The following is a 19,266-nucleotide window of genomic DNA, read 5'->3' on the forward strand; positions in this document are numbered from 1 at the left end:
AATTATAAGTAATGACTGTAATATTTTTTCTGTCTATTCGAAATAACATAAAAAATGTGCACACTGTTAAATAACCCGCTACGCGCGTTATTCAGTGTGCACCACATTTTTTATGTTATTTCTTCATAGACAGAAAAAATATAACAGTCATTCCTTAACGAAACAACTCTCCACAAGAGACCAAATGACACAAAAATTAAGAACGATATGTCATCGTAGGGCCTTCAACAATGAGCAAAGCCCATACCGCATAGTCATCTATAAAGGACCCCAAATGACAATGTAAAACAATTCAAACGATAAAACTACTGGCCTAATTTATTTATAAGTTTACCGCAGGGTCTTGATAGTGTTTGTGATGTCATCGTTTTTTAGGTTTGTTGCTTTTTCCTTTCGATGATATTATTTTTGCCATAATGTTGTCTTTTTTCATTTGGACTAATGTTTTTCGAAATTCTAAAAGAAAATTAAATAAATGTATTTCTTTTATTGCGCATGTACATTACAGAAGCGCACCGAATGTCATTTAGCAGGTTTCAAATGACAATCACGTTTTTCACTTTCAATGATTTTATTTACAGAAAAGTATCAAGGGACAAATAACGCTTTAACTAATTCATGACGAAAAAAATCTGAATGTTAATTACTGCAATGGAAAACACCGAATTTACTACTGGAAAAAAAATGGTTAAAATTGATTGAGAACAAGTTTGTAGATATATAAAATCAAGCATTAAGTACTGGAACCCCCCCCCCCCCAAAAAAAAAAAAAAACCAACCAATACTATAAAAGTGCAAGCATTATATAATGCAACTAAAGCACATACAACATTGTAGCAACATAATTAACAGTTCATCAAAACCTAATTAAAAAGCAAGTACATAAATAGAAATAAAACTGATTCCTCTAATGATGAGTTTAGGAACCATGAATGCCTAGTTAACCAATGACAACGAGACATGAATGATTCAATGTGTGTTTTAAATGTGTAATTATTTTTTGTGCATGGTCATACATGTACATCGTTAGATAAATATATAAAAAAGAAGATGTGGTATGATCGCCAATGAGACAACTCTCCAATAATAGGTCACCGTAGTAGTGAAAGAAAATAATAATTGTAATATTGTTACATACATGTATACATTTGCATATACGAATAATTAAATTAGATGTATGTTTCATTATAATACTTTATTATGATTGGCTAACTGCACATCACGTGTTATTCCGTAAGCAGTTGCAATGCTCAATACAACTTTTCATTCATGATAACACGTGGTCCAACAATAAAGTGCACAGGTGAATTAAATAAAAACATATATAAAATTCGTGTTTTCATGATCATAGCTAAAAAATGTAATTATAAGTATTGAATGCTTCTTTTTGTAACTTTATAAGGTTGTAAAAGCGTTGACCGTGCGCACATTTTTAGAATGAAGCGCTTCCGCGCTTCATACAAAATGTACTTCGGTCAACGCTTTTACACCCCAATAAATTTACAAAAAGAAGCATTCAATTCTTAAATAAAAATATACAATTGCCTGGTATACGTCAACAAGACAGCAACCCATCGATACACATTTATGTGGAGTCAGTATTTTTGTTGATTGAGGAAAAAATGATATGTTCATGAATATTTGCGCGAATATATCATGGTTTAGCTAAAGTCTGCATAAAACCCTACGGAAAACTTGTTCCTTTTTTAAAGATTTAGATTTATTTTTTTTTAATACCTATGAAATCCACGAAAATTGTTATCTAACCTACACTAAGAATCCACAGTAACAAAAATTGAAAACTATAAAAAAAAAAAAAAAAAAAAAAGAAAAGAAAAAAAAACTAAGGTGGTACCTAACACTACAGGGAGATAACTCTGTAAAATCAGCTAAACGTTTTAATAACGTTGTGTTGTTAAAGAGATATTAAGCTTCTCAATGATCAAAATTAGTGTTTGTCAAATTGCTATATAACCAGTGTAATTTTTCTGATAAAACGGTTGGTTCAAAATTTTTAAAATTTTTATATTTTTGTCAAGGGGTCAAAGTAAATACTTTGTCAAAGTTTTAACACAATATTTTATCTGTTATTTTAGGTTGAAGATATAGAATCAAAAATGGATTTGCTCATCGATATGTACAAAGAAGACAGGAAAATACTCTTACAATCTGCTCAAAGACAGTCGTCATCAAACCCACCATCACATACAGAAATTACTTCCTGTTTGAAAAATTCTTTAACGGCTCCTCGTTCAATTTTACAAGACAAAATATCAAGTGAACCATCAACTCCTACAATTCGTAATACAGAAAAAGCAATGCAAAGAAATCTATCTGATTTAGGACAACGAATCAAAAAGCGTGTTACTTATCGTTTACTATCGTTAAACGAATCCGAAAAGCCTTCAAAACATTTAGACAAGCAAAAATCTAGACGCTTATCGAGTGACTCTGCGTCTGATACAGACGACAAAGAATTCGTATTTGAAGACAGAAATGAAGAATCAAAAAGTGAACCGGAAGTAAATTATTCAGTCGAAGAGGAGACACGGACAGATCCGATTCCGACACATAATCAAAATAATCATTCCATAAAAGGAAAACGGAAACTGTCGTCAAAACGACGGGAAAAAGCCAGTGATTGTAATGATTATGTATGCAACAGTTATGGGAGTTCAAAAGATTTTAATTGTTAACACTCTTTTATATTAAAGTTTTGTTATTTACAATTTTTTTTACTTATATTAAAACCATGTCTTTGACATGTAGTTGTCAGACATTCATACCGTTGATGAGTTGTCACTTCTTATTGATCAAGATGCATGACTCGGGTTGTAAACCAAAATTAAGAAACAACATATTATGGACTAGTATGTGCTTAGTTCTGAAATCAATTCAAAGACACTAGATAGGGATAGTAGCATATTATGATAATATGTTTGCCTTCTCAAACAAGGTTCGTCTCTTCAATTCTTAAGATATAGTCTGCTAGTTTTCATCTTAAATGGAATTAGTCTTTTCCTCTCTCCGTCTGCGTCAAATAAATTACGGGTAGATACCAATCGTCGTAATCCCAATCTTATCATCATCTTTTCAATTGTGTTATTACTGAAAGAGACTTAATTCAAGGTTTGTACTTGATTTACCAACACAACGGATGAGGAGAAGGAACTGCACATAATTATGCACCATTCCGGAGAATCTGACTTCACATTGTTGGTTCCGTTCGTAATGATCTGTCTTTAGTTGCCATGTGATGTTTGTCCTTCCTTTAACCTTTATTTTTTGGCCATGGCAATTTGTCTTTTGTTTTATTGTACTAATGATTTGTTTATGCCTTCTTGGTATCTTTTCACTCTTTTATTAAATTTAAGACTTTTCTACAGATGTACAATATGCGTATAATACGTAAGTAAATATTCGGGGCCTTTTATAGCTGACTCTACGGTATAGGCTTTACTCATTGTTGAAGGCCGCCGTACGGTGATCTATAGTTGTTAATTTCCGGTCATTTTGGTCTCTTGTGGAGAGTTCACTTGTCTCATTGGCAATCACACCACATCTTCCTTTCTTATAATTTAACCTTATTAGTGATAACCTTCCTAAATTGCGCCCAAAAAACTACGAACATCAAACTAAAAAGGGCCTAAACATAACTGTTACAAACTGTCAAAGTGTACTACTTACTGAATAAATAACCTCCCTAGTTTTATTTCACATCAACGTACTCTTCTATGAATACATAATAACCGTAGAAATTAGTTAAAGGATATAGTTTACCTATAAAGCCATGTTTGTATGACGGTGTCCTCTTTGAATTACTACTATACGGTATGTAATTTGTGTAAAGTTGAAGGCCGTATGATGACCTATAGTTGTTTATATCCTTGTCCTTATGTCTCTAGTGGATAGTTGTCTCAATAGCAATCATACCAAATTTCCATTTTATAGTGACTTAAAACTACTTTAATTTAATGCTAGGAATATACTTATAAATACTTTAAAAATTTGATAAGGCTACATAGTTTTATGCTGTTTTCAGATTGGACATAGAATAAAAAAAGTCATTTACTTAAAAAAAAAATAAGTGGACTAAATATCCCTTATGGAAATTACAGATTTTAGTACATTTTGATATTATTTTCTGTCAGAAATCCAGGCATGATGCTCGGTTATATCTTCTAATTCAATTCACTGTAAACATTTGGAAAATGTTTCAAACTTATCTATAGTCATGTCGTCTCTGTCAGTTAGATTCGGTTTGCCTATCCGATACAATCGACAAAGGTGCATTAATGAAAACGTATACTCATTGTGACATTGTTACTTTCTTTAATGAAAACAAACCTTTTTATTCACCAATATCATAACAAACTAAACACAAACTTGAACCATTATGGCATCCAAGAGCTTGTGTTTCATTTGATAACTTTCAGGATTGCTGCAGTTAGGTTTCTAAACTCAATGCCTATGTTTGATGTCATCTCGACTTTGTTAATCGTTATGGAATACGTGTACATGTATCTTATATTCCATACGTCACATCCGCTATCTAACAACCGTAAGTTTCTCTTGAGAGGAAAGATATGATTTATTACAGAATTCATTGTTATCAAAAGCAACACGACAGAGTGGTTCATTTTTTTTGTTTTTGTGATAAAACCATGTTGGTAAAACATTAATGAGCAATAATACAAACAGCTCAACACTAATTACATGTAGCAACATATCAGATCGCATATATGTTGTATGTCTTTTCTTGGACATATGGAACTTCGACCTATTTAAAATAAAAATAAAATACATTGATAAAATTGGAGCAATACACGGTCATGGTTTGTGGCAATACTTGTTCACGGTTGGTGTTGACACGTAGACACACATGGACACACGTGTACAGTGTTTGTAAAACCACCTTGACAAGGTTTTTGGCAATACCGTGGTTTGAAGCAATACGTATGCAGTTTAGAAACTGTGTAGTTTTCTATGTTTTGCAATATAACTGTTATTTTTTATGTCCACACTTTCTAAAATGGAATGTAGAAATTCAAAGCAAAATGTACAGTAGAAGTCTTTCAAAAAGTGTCCAATGCAACAGCATATAAGAGCGGTAATACAGATTGATTGATTTATATTTGCTTAACGTTCAGTGGCAAACATTTCAAACACATTGAGGCGTAGAACATATACAAACATAATTCAATAGGTAAGTTGTTTAAAGTGGATCTACCAGAATGAATAGCAGTTATTTCAGGAGTTGTCATAAAACTTTGCTCAGGGCTCGGAGCACAAAAATCATGCTCGAACGATTAAATCACGCATTTTGATTGGCTGAGTTTGTGGTATGAGTCCAAAGAACTGACTCGAAACTTTTATGACGTCAAGGCCAGATGCCACTGGAATAACAAAGGTAAAATGGGGGAAAGGAACAGAAGGAAATTTTGACAAACAACAGGCAACATATATAATCGTCTACAAGTTGTTGCAAGATTTCTTTTTTAACGAGCAAATGTAACTGGCATGGGTACTATCTCTTAACTATGCATTAGGGTTTTCGATACATTGTATTACAAACTAGTCAAAACTAAATTTTATCATCGGTACAAGGACATCATTCGTAAACATAAATCAACATGCAGACACCTTTTGTTAGTTACTTATGGTATTCCTTTATTAATTTATGTATATAATTGTCATGTTGCTTACTAAGTACTTGTGTTACTTATTCTGACATTGGCTAAAGTTATAGGGGGAAGGTTGATATCACACAAAACATGTTTCACCCCGCCACATTTTTGCGCATGTTCCATGTTCGGAGTCTCTGGCCTTTGTTAGTCTTGTATGATTTCTACTTTTAGTTCACTTACATGTTTATGTTTTACAGTTTAGTATGGCCTCCGTTATTACTGAACTAGTACACATTTTTGTTCAGGACCAGCTGAAGCACACATTTAGGTGCGGGATTTTCTCTTTGTGTTGAAGACCTATTGGTGGCCTTCGGTTGTTTTTTGCTCTTTGGTCGCGTTTTTGTCTCTATGACACATTCACCATTTCTTTTTTCAATTTTATTGGATGTGACGTCTCAATTCCGAATGGATTTTGCTGTAAAACAAAGCATCCAACACAGCCAATAAAAAAAAACTATTTTCATGAAATAAGATATACAATGTATAATGTGTTTTAAATATCTAGTTATAATAGTCTATCATCATCACTTATAATTTGTTTTGTAACCTACAAACTCATTAAAGAGTTTATTATAACACTGTTTTTCTTTTTAACATGCTAAAAGCGTCACACTCTACTCCATACGGGGCATCGAATTTACATCGTCGTTACTGCCTCTCGATCATTTCTCGTCAATTGTTAATGCTTTGTCAAGTGCAGTTTTAGTTTGCTAATAGCTATATGGATTTCTTGGTAGTTTTCTTGCCGCGAGTGCTGAAGTCGTTGGTTCTATTTTCTTCCGGGTCGAACCAATAACTTTAAAGTTAGTATAAGTTGCTTTGCCGCTTACCAAGCAGCGTTAAAGAGTTATAGCAAAGACTGGTCGGGACAGGGTCAAAATATTTTTGTAAGGTTAAGAGATATGTTTATATGAAGATTGTTGCCTTGTGAACCAGCACTTTGAAAATTAAACTAATTGAAATGGTATACCGTTCAAAGCCGAGTTAAATTATACGTATGTTGCTTTAGCATGTTCTCGTTATGAGCATATCTTGACAATGGACATGAAACCGCTATCCATCAAAGGCACCATGATCAAATCCCAACATTTTCATATGAATGGTTATGGCTCCTCAACTTTGTACTTCATTTTTGGCCTTTTAAACCAATTTGATTCGAGCGTCATGATGAGTTATTTGTCGACGAAACTGACGTCTGACAAACAAATCTTGAAGCCTGGATTATTCTATTGTATATTTTTGTACTAAAAGAAGGATAACTCAACCTTAAAATTCAGTACGAATTTACATTATATTGACATTTTCATGATGAATTATTTTAATTTACAGGATCCTTTTGATAAATATCTTATTAATTGCTGATGCTGATCGCTAAATGTCCAGTATCAGAAATTACAAAAACATCCAGGAAGTGTTAATTTTGAGCAATACGGCAAATAATGTGTTTCTATATATGAGATCGCCTAAATAGATGGGTTTGAATTTTGAACTGACAGGCTGCGTACGATAGCGTTGTTTTTTTCTCATGTAGTGGGAATCTTACCCACACACCCCGTCACTTTTTTAAGGTCCCAGGATTGCTATTGGACGGGGCTGTGTATTTTTTAACATCCCATGATTGCTATTGGACGGGGCTGTGTATTTTTCTATCCAACCAATCAAATTATCGACTTTTTTTTGTCTTTTTGTATAACATGAAAATAAATATTTAAGATTCTAAAATATATATTCATAAATTAAAAATCAAGAAAAATAGATTGAATAAAGGCGATTATACACCATATTAGGATTTTTTTGATTTTTTGCAATTACAAATTTGGCAAAATGGCACAAAGAAGGTTTTGATACCACATTCAAGAGTTAGTATGTAGCAGTACAAGTAAGTTATGGATTGTTTTGGACAATATATAATCTATCAACCAACATTATTATATCTATATATAACAAATCAAGCACATCAAGCACATCATGAAACAAAAAATGCTCTTTATATCGGCACGGGACGTTTGCGCTTTTTTTTGTGGACACTTGCGCTTCAAAACATAGGACATTTGCGCTTTTTAAAAATGGACATTTGCGATTTTTACATAGGACATTTGCGCTTTTTTTTTTTATATATCTATGACTTCCCTTCTCTTTTATCCTTAAAACAATTAGGGCAAAATTTAAATGTTCCGTACATAAAAATTTCTTCAACATAATACAAGCATTCAAAATTGGTTGTACATGTAAAGATGATTATTCCATTTTCTCTATCGTTGACTTAAGAAAATTTTCGAATTTTGAGGTCTGTACAGCATAACCTTCAAAGAGAGTGTGATACTCTTCTCTTGACTTAGGCAAATTTGGTTGGGATTTTCTTCTCACTCTATACATTGCCTTTGAAACAGACTTTAAATCCTTAGGATGTAAAGAATCCTCACCAACATCTTTCAATCCAGCACGAATGATTTTTGATGGTCTCTGTGTGAGGTCGTCAGCAGCCTTTCGTTTTGCATACACTCTTAGCTGATGGCGCTCAATTTTTCTGTCGTCGCATTGTTGATGATTATGATCATTTTTCTGACTCAAAATAATAGAAGTCCCATTGTCCGTTTTAATTCTTGCATTACAATTTTTAACGGTACATCTCCATGAAAGGTCTCCAAATTTTAGGGTTTGGTCGAAACGATATAAAAATCCATCATGACATATTATACATTTTTTTCCTTTACTAGTCTCTATAACTTTAAACTCCATGTTCACTGTGTAAATGTGAACTAACTAATGACAAATATAAGTTAAGTTTATTTACGTAATGATTACTTCTCATTAAGATTACAGGTAGTCGACTATAGGTAAAAAGCGCAAATGTCCGGTTGATTTGAAAAAGTTATGAAAAATTAAAGATGCCTATCTGAATATATATAGTAATTTTTATTTTTACCTATTGTTAAGGAGGTAGACCTAGGTTAAGGGAAATAACTCTTAAAATCATCAGTATGTTTGTGTCAACCATTTTTAAAAATCTATTCTAAGCTTCTAGGTTACATAGATTATTTTCAATCTGTTTCAGGTAAATGCTTAAAATACATTGATGAACTTGACTTTTACAAACGCTTAACTGATTTAAAGAGTTATCTCCCTGAAGCAAGGTCTACCCCCTTAAATTAAATTCTTTCATTTCACAGCAATAAATCAAACTACGAAATATACTTAAATTGTGTAAGATCAATATTTAATTTAGTTAGATGGGCTGATTTCCACCAGTCAAAACTAAATTTGAAGGTCAAGACTAGTCGAGACTGGTTAAGACTAAGTCGAGACAGACTAATTAAGTAAAGTCGAGACCTAGTCGAGTACACTTAAGTACAGTTAAGTACAGTCGAGACAATGTCGAGACAATGTCGAGACTAGTCGAGTTAAACGTGTGCTCGATTTTACAGCTGGTCGAGCTCAAAAACTGGTAAATTCATTGCATTTGGCGTGTCTACGTAACAAATACTGAAAAGCAAAGGCTCTCTTAGATTAAAAACATGCACTGTATGTTTCTGTTACCAGATGATATTCCTCGAATTAATCTTTGTTCATATCTTTTTATTATGAGTTTTATGTTGCTGAAAAGATTTGATGAGATTTGTTTTCAGTTGTCGAAACCAGTAGTTTTGAATTAAGAACTGTTTGAAATTTGAGTATGTATGGAAATAATTATATCCGGAACTTTGATTTTATTAAATATTACTTTGTTATGTTTTTAAGATATTGATTTACTTAAATATCTTTTATCTGACACAAAAAAAAAACAATGTGTACATGATTTCTTAGCTTTTGAAGATTAAGCAGATATAACAACATTTTCTTTTCTACGCTTGAACTACAATTCCCAATGAATTGGTTGACTGATACGATAGGTATATGTCTCAACTTACTAGCGACGTGTTCTTGTAGTTTTAGATATCATGAATATGTAGATATCTGAATAAATATCAAATATGAACAATTAGTTGTATTTAATGTGTAGCTTCATGAACAATAGGCGTCCAACTACTTTACTTTTATATGTTATATTTATATTCAATTAGCCTATAAAATGCTATAAATTTCTTATAAACAACCCTTAAATGAACATTATTTTATCAAAGTTTGACTACATTTACTATTTAGTAGGTCTAAAAATACCATTTTTTTCAATTTCTGATTAATAACCAATTAGTATACAACAAATACAAAATATATATATAATTAAAAAGCAATACACAAAAGCCGTTGACAGAAATCGTGAAAAAATAACATATGTAGTCCGGTTTCAACGGATCTTTCAATTAAACAACATATTGGGAATAAAAGGCACAACTTATATAATGACAAAGGTCAGTTACTACCGATCGAAGAGAACGTTCAGTTACTTAAAGTTTACATTGATCGTGTTTAAATGTGCTTTATAAACCAAATTGAAAATTAAAATTTGATATCACGTTTTTGATAAGACATTTACAGCCAAACTTTAAAACCAAATCTTTTTATTTATGAAAGAATTTAGTAAAATTTTTAGTCATTCATGGTAACGAAATCTCTGATCTAATCATTTTCCATTTATACATAGATTTCGTTCATTGAAATCTCAAACGTAACTCTAGAATTGAGATTAGCGAACGAGTTGGGAAGTATGCATACCGTAAGGAACATCGCCGACCAAAAAAGGAAAATAAACAATAAGGATCTAACATCGTCTCTTTTGTTCTAGTTTTATGCTTTGATTTTTTCAGTGAAACTTTTAAATAGCAAATTCTAAAAAAGGATAAGTATTACTGTTATTACAATACATTTATTTGAAGTATGTTCGTTTGTGTAATTTTCCGCAGAGTATTATTAAGATAATTCTTGATTATGTAAAGCAAAACATATAATCAGGATAACAGTTAAAACGTACTAATAATCCTACATAACTTTAAGGTGAATTAAAAAAGAGGAAGTTAATAAAAATGACAAAACTAACCGTTCTACTATAAGTGTTTGTCAGATTTACAAGAAGATGTAATTTAGTCACTTCTCAACTGAGTTTGGGCATAACAATCAAAAGAGGCTATTGTTGACCATTTGAATACTCACAATCTGCCGATGAACTTTATTTAGAACATACAAAAATTATCTTATGGATAAAATGCACAGCTTTAATCATCTCCTCATAGTTCCAATAATTATATTGGAAGTCCATATAAATAACGAGGTTGAAAAGCTTAATGATTTAACATTTCGATAAGATACGCAAAATACGATATTGATAATAAATTCCGGGGGGAGAAAAACCAGTGTTTCGAATAAATAAACATTGTATAAAATAATTATTTACAAAAAAATACACAGCGATGACGTTTCATTTACACAAAGAATAGGGTTTTCTTTTTTTTTTCTTTTTTTTTTGCTTTTCTTTTTGTTTTAATACTCAGGATTTTACATCACTTTTTCAGCACAACCTGACCAAGTATATTTGAACGAGTATTATTTTGGTTATTTTGGTTATTTTTACATGTTGTAATGCCTTCAATTAATGGAAGTTCTTTACATAAGGTATAATACATGTATACCCGATCCCATAAATTACATCAACGTCATGTCTAACGTTTCTCTTCCATATACTTTGCACATTCCATATGCTCTCCTCCATGTTCTTAACATGAAATAACATTGTATCATATAACATAGACGACATAACTTTTAAACAATTAATCGAATGTAATAGGTCCGAAACATTTCTCTGGATTCTCTTCATTAGCCAACTTGATGAAATAAGGACCATATATGCTAGCTTAAAATATTAACACGCGCAGCCGAATTCATGAGAGTATTGTTACAACATTTATAAGAGCTACCATAGACCACTCCATTCGTCTCAGTGATTCATTAGCATATCGTGCCTTTGAATAAATATGTGTTCACAGGATTCTCAGCACATATGGAGAGTCATGTAAACATTGATATAAATATCAATGATATTTTATTTTTATTTTTAAAATTCCTATTCAGTCTTTGGTTGTACTGTGTGTTCAATCCCAAGAAATGTATAACATTCATTAAAATTCTGACCAAAACAGACTATTCAGTGTAAGGCTTTTTGACAAACATTTTTGGTTTAATGGAACTGCAACCTTATGATTTCTTTTGCAACGGCAATTGTCTACGTATAGATTCATATATAAAATGAAAGTAGGCCAGCAACTTTACTATGCATTTAAACGTAGTGAGATGTGGTATGATAGCCACAGAAACAACTCTCCACCAAAGATAGCATAGAAGTTAACATCAATAGGTCACAGTGCGGCCTTCAACAATGAACAAAACCCATAGTCAGCTATAAAATGCTCCGAATAAAAATGTAAAACTATTCAAACGAGAAAACTAACGGCCTGGTTTATGTACAAAACAATGAACACAAAAAAAAAAATTAAACATAGCAACAAACGACAACCACTGAATAATGAAATGTGTCGAGTTTAAACATGTTAGCTGGCGCCAAATCCTCTTCTTACCTGGAATAATGGTGTAACAGTACAACATAAGAACTAATAAAAAAAATAGTTGAAAAGGGAATTATTCATCAGATCGATACAACTCAGAAAAACAAAAACCGGACGTGGAAGATAGTGTACAACAACAAAAAGACACCAAGTATAGATTTGAGAGTACTGGCAGTTACTGACACCTAGTTCAAAGCCAATAAAAACTAATAAAAACATCATGTATCTAAGACTAAATATAACAATCAGTACACATCCAACATTCAATGAATTTAGTGTAACGACGTCTTTAACATTAAAACACGACCTTGTGCAATGCCAAGTCCCAGGTAACGACACATTATAGAACCATGAATGTACATAACAATATAACACTACTTTTTAGTTTGGTTTACATTTACTGATAAACAAATCAATATTTATACCAAATAAAAACAAATATCACAGATTTCATTACAGTGCTGAATTGTTAACCTTTTATATCAAATTTTAATCAAATGATCGATAAGTTTACCCGCATCATATCTAAATTTCCGAGCTTTGTGAACAACTTTCCGTCAAAAAATTAGGATGTGCGAACCCGTTTGAAATACGTTTTTCTACAGAAACGGCCAAACTGCCAAACAAATTCTTTGTAACTATGAAATGATTAAGTAAGTTTTTAAATAATTGTCCCTTATTACAGTTTATGTGCAGTGTTTAAATGTTGAATCTTAATGTTTTATATCTATTTACGGAAACGATTTCTCTGCCAGCAAAATATGTGTTTATTTATTTATCATTTGATGTTCTTGACGTATATCTATAAACACGTGACGTTGGTCATATATAATGGACACAAATATATTAACTCGGGTATTTAATCAACGCCTTGATGATCTGAATAGACGATATATTTTCTTAATGATATATTTATTCTAATTTTATAGTATCAAAAATAATTTTGTCTCGAAAAAGTTCATGGCATTGATCATCAGTAATGTAACTGTTTCGACGTCCAGTCAAAACCTAACAAATGTAACTGTAAATGCGACGAAATCGGAATACAATAACGCCACAGCTAGAGACAGCATTAAAAACCCTGACAATACTTATTTACTGGAAGCAAATGGATACATTTCGTTCATTCTCACATCAACTAGCATTTGTATATGTTTACTTGTAATCATATTAGCGTTTAAGAAAAACGGAAAAGAATATTTCAAATGGAAAACATCTCAGCGCTTTATTGTTGTCACGGCAGCTTGCGATATCATGTTTTACGGAGTACAGCTTGCATTTGCAACAGACGTAACAATATCTGGATTTGGGCCTTCACCCAGTACTTGTTCAGTTTATGCTGTTGTTTTACTAGAGGCTGCATACGCCCAGTGTAATTTGAGCATGATCATTGCAACTACTGCTTGCTTTTGTATTCTACAACGAGGCAATTTAAATTTTGGGAAATATGATTGGAAGATGTTTTTGGGCATGTTTTCGTACCAAACTATATTATTAGTTATAGCTGCTTTAAATGGAGGAACGGGTTTTAATGGTATATAGTAAGTGGATTAAATATCAAACTATTATTTACCTCTTTAATAATTACACATTATGAAACAATGATTTTCAATCTAACATATGAAGTTAGGTATTATATCTTAATTCTGTCTATTTTTTTTTACTATATTGTTGTCGTGTCCACATGCATTTATAAATATTCCTCAATTGAAAAAACATGGTTCTACTTATTCGACTAATTAAATTTGAATAGATGTGTGTTTGTTACACATCTTTACATAAATTGTTAACCGTCAGGAGAACCTGAGATCAGCCCCAGATTTTGATTGGGTTCGTGTTGATCAGTCTTTAGTTTTCTATGTTGTTTTGTGTACTGTTGTTTGTATCTTTGTGTGTTTGACATTTTCTTTTATAGCCACGGCGTTGTCAGTTTATTTTCGACTTATGAGTTTGAATGTTCCTCTTGGTATCCTTCGCTTCTCTTAATGTATCGGTACAAATGCCGTCTGCAACAAAAACTGTAAACTGTTTACAACAAAATAGTCAAATCAATTTTTTTCGTCACAAGGGTGCATGACTATGAAGTAACAATTGCAGCGGCACTGCTTTAGGTTGTCCGAGATTACTGACATTGTATTTGTCATTTCAATATTGACCTTTAGGGAACCTTTACTTTTTGTGACATACAAGAATGGGAAAATTTACAAATACAGAAAAAGCTGAAAGGTGAATTATTTTGTTACAGATTTGAATGAGTGTGCAATATTCCTTTATTGAGATGACACAATCATACCAAATCCTTTGATATGAAAGTAGTACTGTATGGCGATCAGTACTTAACATTTAAATGAGTGCATGTTGTGTTTTTCGAAAGCGAGTCTGGTGGCTGATTTTGATAGTCGTATGATAATGAACCGTCAATAGATACATTGAACGAGGCTATCTTATTTACCAATTCTTACAATATATTGCAAATCACTGACTTGAAAACTATAAGCGAAACACAACGTTACCTAGTACAAATTCTTACCATGATCGGTACCATTTTAGATGGTACACTTTAGCGCAAATTGAAATGCTCTTGATGACCATTTTGTACAGTTATTTTTTTTTCAGGAGAAAATAATGAAACAACAATTGTTTGCAATTTTTACTGATTTCAGCAAAAATAAATGAATTAATAACACATGTTGTTAAAGCTTTGTTTATTGAGTATATAAACACCAGTTTTGGGTGGGTTTCGTGTTGCTTAGTCTTTAGTTTTCTATGTTGTGTCATCTGTACTATTATTTGTCTGTTTGTCTTTTTATTTTTGGCCATGGCGTTGTCAGTTTGTTTTCGATCTATGAGTTAGACTATCTTTTGTCCCTCTTTTAGTGAAGAAAAAATCCGTCGAAATCTCGTTGTAGTCTTTAACACATATACATGAAAAGGTTTACGTCACAGTCGAGTGATGGCCTTTCAACATAAATATTATGTAAATTCGTTGATTTAAATTTCGTATATAAATGAGGAGCAGAATATAGCAAAGTGATAGTAAAGCATCTAAGTTGAAAATAAACTGACAATGTCATGGCATAAAACGAAAAATAACTGAATGATAAGCCTCGTCATAGGTTCAAAGGCACAAAATGTGATGCGCCATACGTATAATCGTCTGAGTGAGACAGAATTTGAAGGCTTTTAGAAATTGTATTAAATAACAAATACAAAATTTTCAAAGATTTTTTTTTTAATTCTTTGAAGCAATCAAGAACTATTATCATACATTTGTCATATTTGTTGTTACTTAACTTTAAGATTTAAAAATGTTGTAACACAATGGTAAGTTTCCCCGAATGACCCGAATACCTAATGGTATTGTCAGTTAAAGTAAAATAATCACTTTCAAAACTCGCTTGGAATTTTTACATCCTCGATGTTCTTTTTTGCATTTTTTATTGTAATGACTCTAGCGTCAATAATGAGTCTTTTGTAGACAAAAAATTCGTCTTGCGTAGAAATATTTAGGCCTGGTATCTATGAGGAATCTATTCCTCTACAGTATTTTCTTTTAATTTTGTCTTTTTTAATCCTAATGTATCATTCATTTGCAAAATAATTTTTGTAATTTACATTGCAGCTGTGGACTAAAAGAAGGTACGGGAGTACTGTGGAACTTTGTGTTGATCTTCGTTCCTCTTGCCATTATTCTTATAGTACTATCTGTTTTGTACTTCCTGATCTGGTACAAAATTTATACAGAAGGCAACAAAATAAAGAAAACCTTAGGAAACCAAAGCATGGCATCAAAACATATTATTGTCGCTACTAGAAATATGTCCTTTTTCATTCTTGCGTTCCTTTTGCGCTTTACAGCACCTGCCGTTCATGGATTATGGGTATTTATCGACAAACAACCACCAAAACTAATGTATCAGATCGTCACTTTTGCTACCTGTATTGGCGGAATTTTCAACGGAATTATTTATCTGACGATTCGTCGGAAACATTTATAACTATCAAGATATACAGTGAGGAGATAACAGTATCATCCCAAACATATCATTCCTCTTTTAAGTACACTTTACATATATCTAGGTCGTAAATGCGAACATGTATATAAAAAATGGATGTCAATCGATTTTTTATAGGCATATTGGACAAAACAATCGCATAGCCCCATCATTTAAGGTAGATTCATGGTATACCGCAATCTTGGATTGTACAGCCCCAGTACAAAATTGGGTCTAGTTTTTTGCCCAAATCTGCAATTTGGGGATAGATTTGCAATTTATTGGTTAGACTGTTTATTTATATAACATGTATACACAAAATAACACTTATTTCCAATTTTGAATTCTACATTTGCTTTTCCAATAATTTCAATTTTATCACCTGACGCCGAAGTGATACATACATTATTTACTTCAGATACATCCCTCCTATTAACAAAACAATCATTCACAATATTAACTGTTGATCCCGTATCAACTAACATTAAAGCACTTCTCTCATTGACTAATCCTCTAATTTTGTCGACACAAAATTTTGGATTTAATTCACAGGAAATAAAATTTTCCTTTACAACATCGGAAATAACCACATCATTCAGAACAGTCGTCGCGACAGACGAATTTCCTAATTTTCTATTTCCACGTATATCAGTAGCATTCATTTCCTTTTCCTTTACCACATCTGAACTAACCTTGGCGAGACAAGTCTTTTCAGTACTAATATCCAAATCATTCAGGACAAACGTCGCAACCGCTGCATGGTCTCTCAAAAATGCAGGAAGCATATTTAATTTTCTTTCACGGCTCCATTCGTTTGCAGTAGCAATTCTATCTAAAAAAATTCAGCCAACTGTCAATACCTTCATCCAGAATTCCATAAAATACAGTAGTTTTCACAATGTCTTTAGTAGGTGATGGTTTAAATGTACTTAAGTTTGTCCGTATTTCAATTATGTCATCTTCCGATCTATTTCTTCCTGATCGTCCTTTGGGCGGCATAATTATTATAGAGTTGAAAGTTAAGTCCAAAATGTTAAATTGAAATCCAAAATAAATCCCGTCGCTGGCCACCATAATGTCACGGAGCTGTTATAAGGCACTGTATTTAAAGACTCATGTTTAGATATACATATGTATTGTAAACAGGTTCAAAAATATACACTTCAATTAATTAACATTGTTTGATATATAGACACATCCATTCACTCTCATTACTATCCTCAACTCTCCCGCATCTCAACATTTACCAACTTTTATTATCGTGAAGGCCTTCACTACTTTTATGACTTTCTCACACATAAAATCGTCATTCATCCCCAGACCACACAACTATAGGGACAGAATATAAACAAACAGAGACATAAATTATACGGCTTCTAATTATAAATGAATACAGTTAAAACACAGTTGCATTATACATTAAATTTAACGGTTAATCAGACAATCTGCTAAAGTTCATTTAAGCAATAAATTTACAAATACTTAACACTCTTTACTATAGACAATTAATGTAGGCAATTAAATACCGATCTTAGATAAGATATAAATGTGCAAAGTTCACCCTATGACATTTGTAACCTTGAAATTTCCTTTTGTCTCATACGTTGTGTATACTATATTTCTAAAGTAATGTACATGTATAGCAGCATACTGACAAATTGATTACTATATATTTCGTGTGGTTTTATAGGTGATTAATATATTGCTCTTATTCTTCATTTTTCTTATACTATTCATTCGTATCCTTATTATTTTTAATCAACGTTTGATTTCAGTTTTTCTTTTGTCAAAATTTAATGATTACATCAAATAGTCATAAAAAAAAATAATTGTTTCCTTAAAAAATGACGTCTCGTATTATTCTTAATTGTTTCCTTAAACAATGACATCTCGTATTATCCTTAATTGTTTCCTTAAAAAATGACGTCTCGTATTATTCTTAATTGTTTCCTTAAAGAATGACGTCTCGTATTATTCTCAACAACAAAAGACAAGAACGTCTTGATTTGTTAGAAGAAACAAAAAAGAGATGTATGATTGCCAGTGAGACAAGTATAAATAAAACAACGAATTATTTGAAGAAGATTCAATTGAAACAGGGGATGGTTAAATGTAAAAGAAGTTGACAAATGTGAATTATAACTGTGCCTGATTTAACTTTTTAGAAATGTTTTTAAACAACGACAGTTTGTATAGCGGGTTATAATCGCGGGGTGTAAATTTTCGCTTATTTTCGCGGATAGAACAAAATCGCAAAAGGAAATTCCGCCTATTCAAAAGTTCACATGCAAAGGTATTGATGAACGTTTAAAACCGTCCAAAATATTTCGTATACCCTTTTCAATGAAAATCGCGAAATTTTACACCCGCGAAATAACCCGCTTTACGGTATATCAGCTTAAACAGATTAGTTGATATTGTTTTTGACAATCAATGCTTATACAGAATTAAAGTCGTTTTTAATTTTATCACTTTTTTTATCTTTAAAAAACCAACCATGACCATTTAAATTAACACAGGCTATAATTTTCATGACAATGCATGTATTTGATATTTAGCAAATGAATTGTTTTTATTTTTCATATTAGCATAAGACACTCCACCACATTTTCCTTTTTTTTTTCTTAAAATGTTTTTTACCAAACTATAATGCAGATGTAAAATTACATTGTTGGTCATTCAATTAATCCTCTGATTGCGACAATGTTGTTATTTAGTATTATTTTCGTTAGTTCGATCAACTTTGAGATAACTAGAATTGACGTTATATATATAAATGAGTTGTAATAAACATAATCGTATATTGAAGTACAACCTATCTCATTTTATCATAAAATTATCTGCTCGAATTTCTTTGAATTCAAAATGCTTTTTTATAATAATATAAACAGTTCCCATATGATTCAAATAGCAATAAAAGAGGGGCTCAAAATACCAGAGGGACATTCAAACTAATTTATCAAAAATAAACTGACAATACCATGGCTAAAAAGAAAAAAAACAGCAGTCAAACAAAAATTATAGTACACAAAACACAACATAGAAAAAAAAGACTAACCAACACGAACCCCACCAAACACTTGGAGTGCT

The 19,266-nt window shown here is 31.8% G+C and overlaps 2 protein-coding genes across 5 annotated transcripts in view; both read left to right on the forward strand.

Annotated features, from left to right (window-relative positions):
- LOC143055519 (potassium voltage-gated channel subfamily KQT member 1-like) overlaps positions 1-2,729 on the forward strand; it is a 128,485-nt gene extending 125,756 nt beyond the window's left edge. For all 4 annotated transcript variants that reach the window (XM_076228678.1, XM_076228679.1, XM_076228680.1 and 1 more), the window contains one exon: positions 2,097-2,729. In XM_076228678.1, coding sequence (XP_076084793.1) covers positions 2,097-2,696 — 600 coding nt within the window. In that variant the 3' untranslated portion in view covers positions 2,697-2,729. The remainder of the gene's footprint in view (positions 1-2,096) is intronic.
- Positions 2,730-5,520: 2,791 nt separating this feature from the next.
- On the forward strand, positions 5,521-16,179 carry LOC143055237 (uncharacterized). The gene is made up of 3 exons (XM_076228371.1): positions 5,521-5,524; positions 13,356-13,502; positions 15,881-16,179. The coding sequence occupies exons 1-3, from the start codon at positions 5,521-5,523 to the stop codon at positions 16,177-16,179; spliced, it is 450 nt and encodes a 149-aa protein (XP_076084486.1).
- The last annotated feature ends 3,087 nt before the right edge of the window (positions 16,180-19,266 follow it).

This window comes from Mytilus galloprovincialis, chromosome 12 (genome assembly GCF_965363235.1).
Source record: "Mytilus galloprovincialis chromosome 12, xbMytGall1.hap1.1, whole genome shotgun sequence".
NCBI classification, from domain to species: domain Eukaryota; kingdom Metazoa; phylum Mollusca; class Bivalvia; order Mytilida; family Mytilidae; genus Mytilus; species Mytilus galloprovincialis.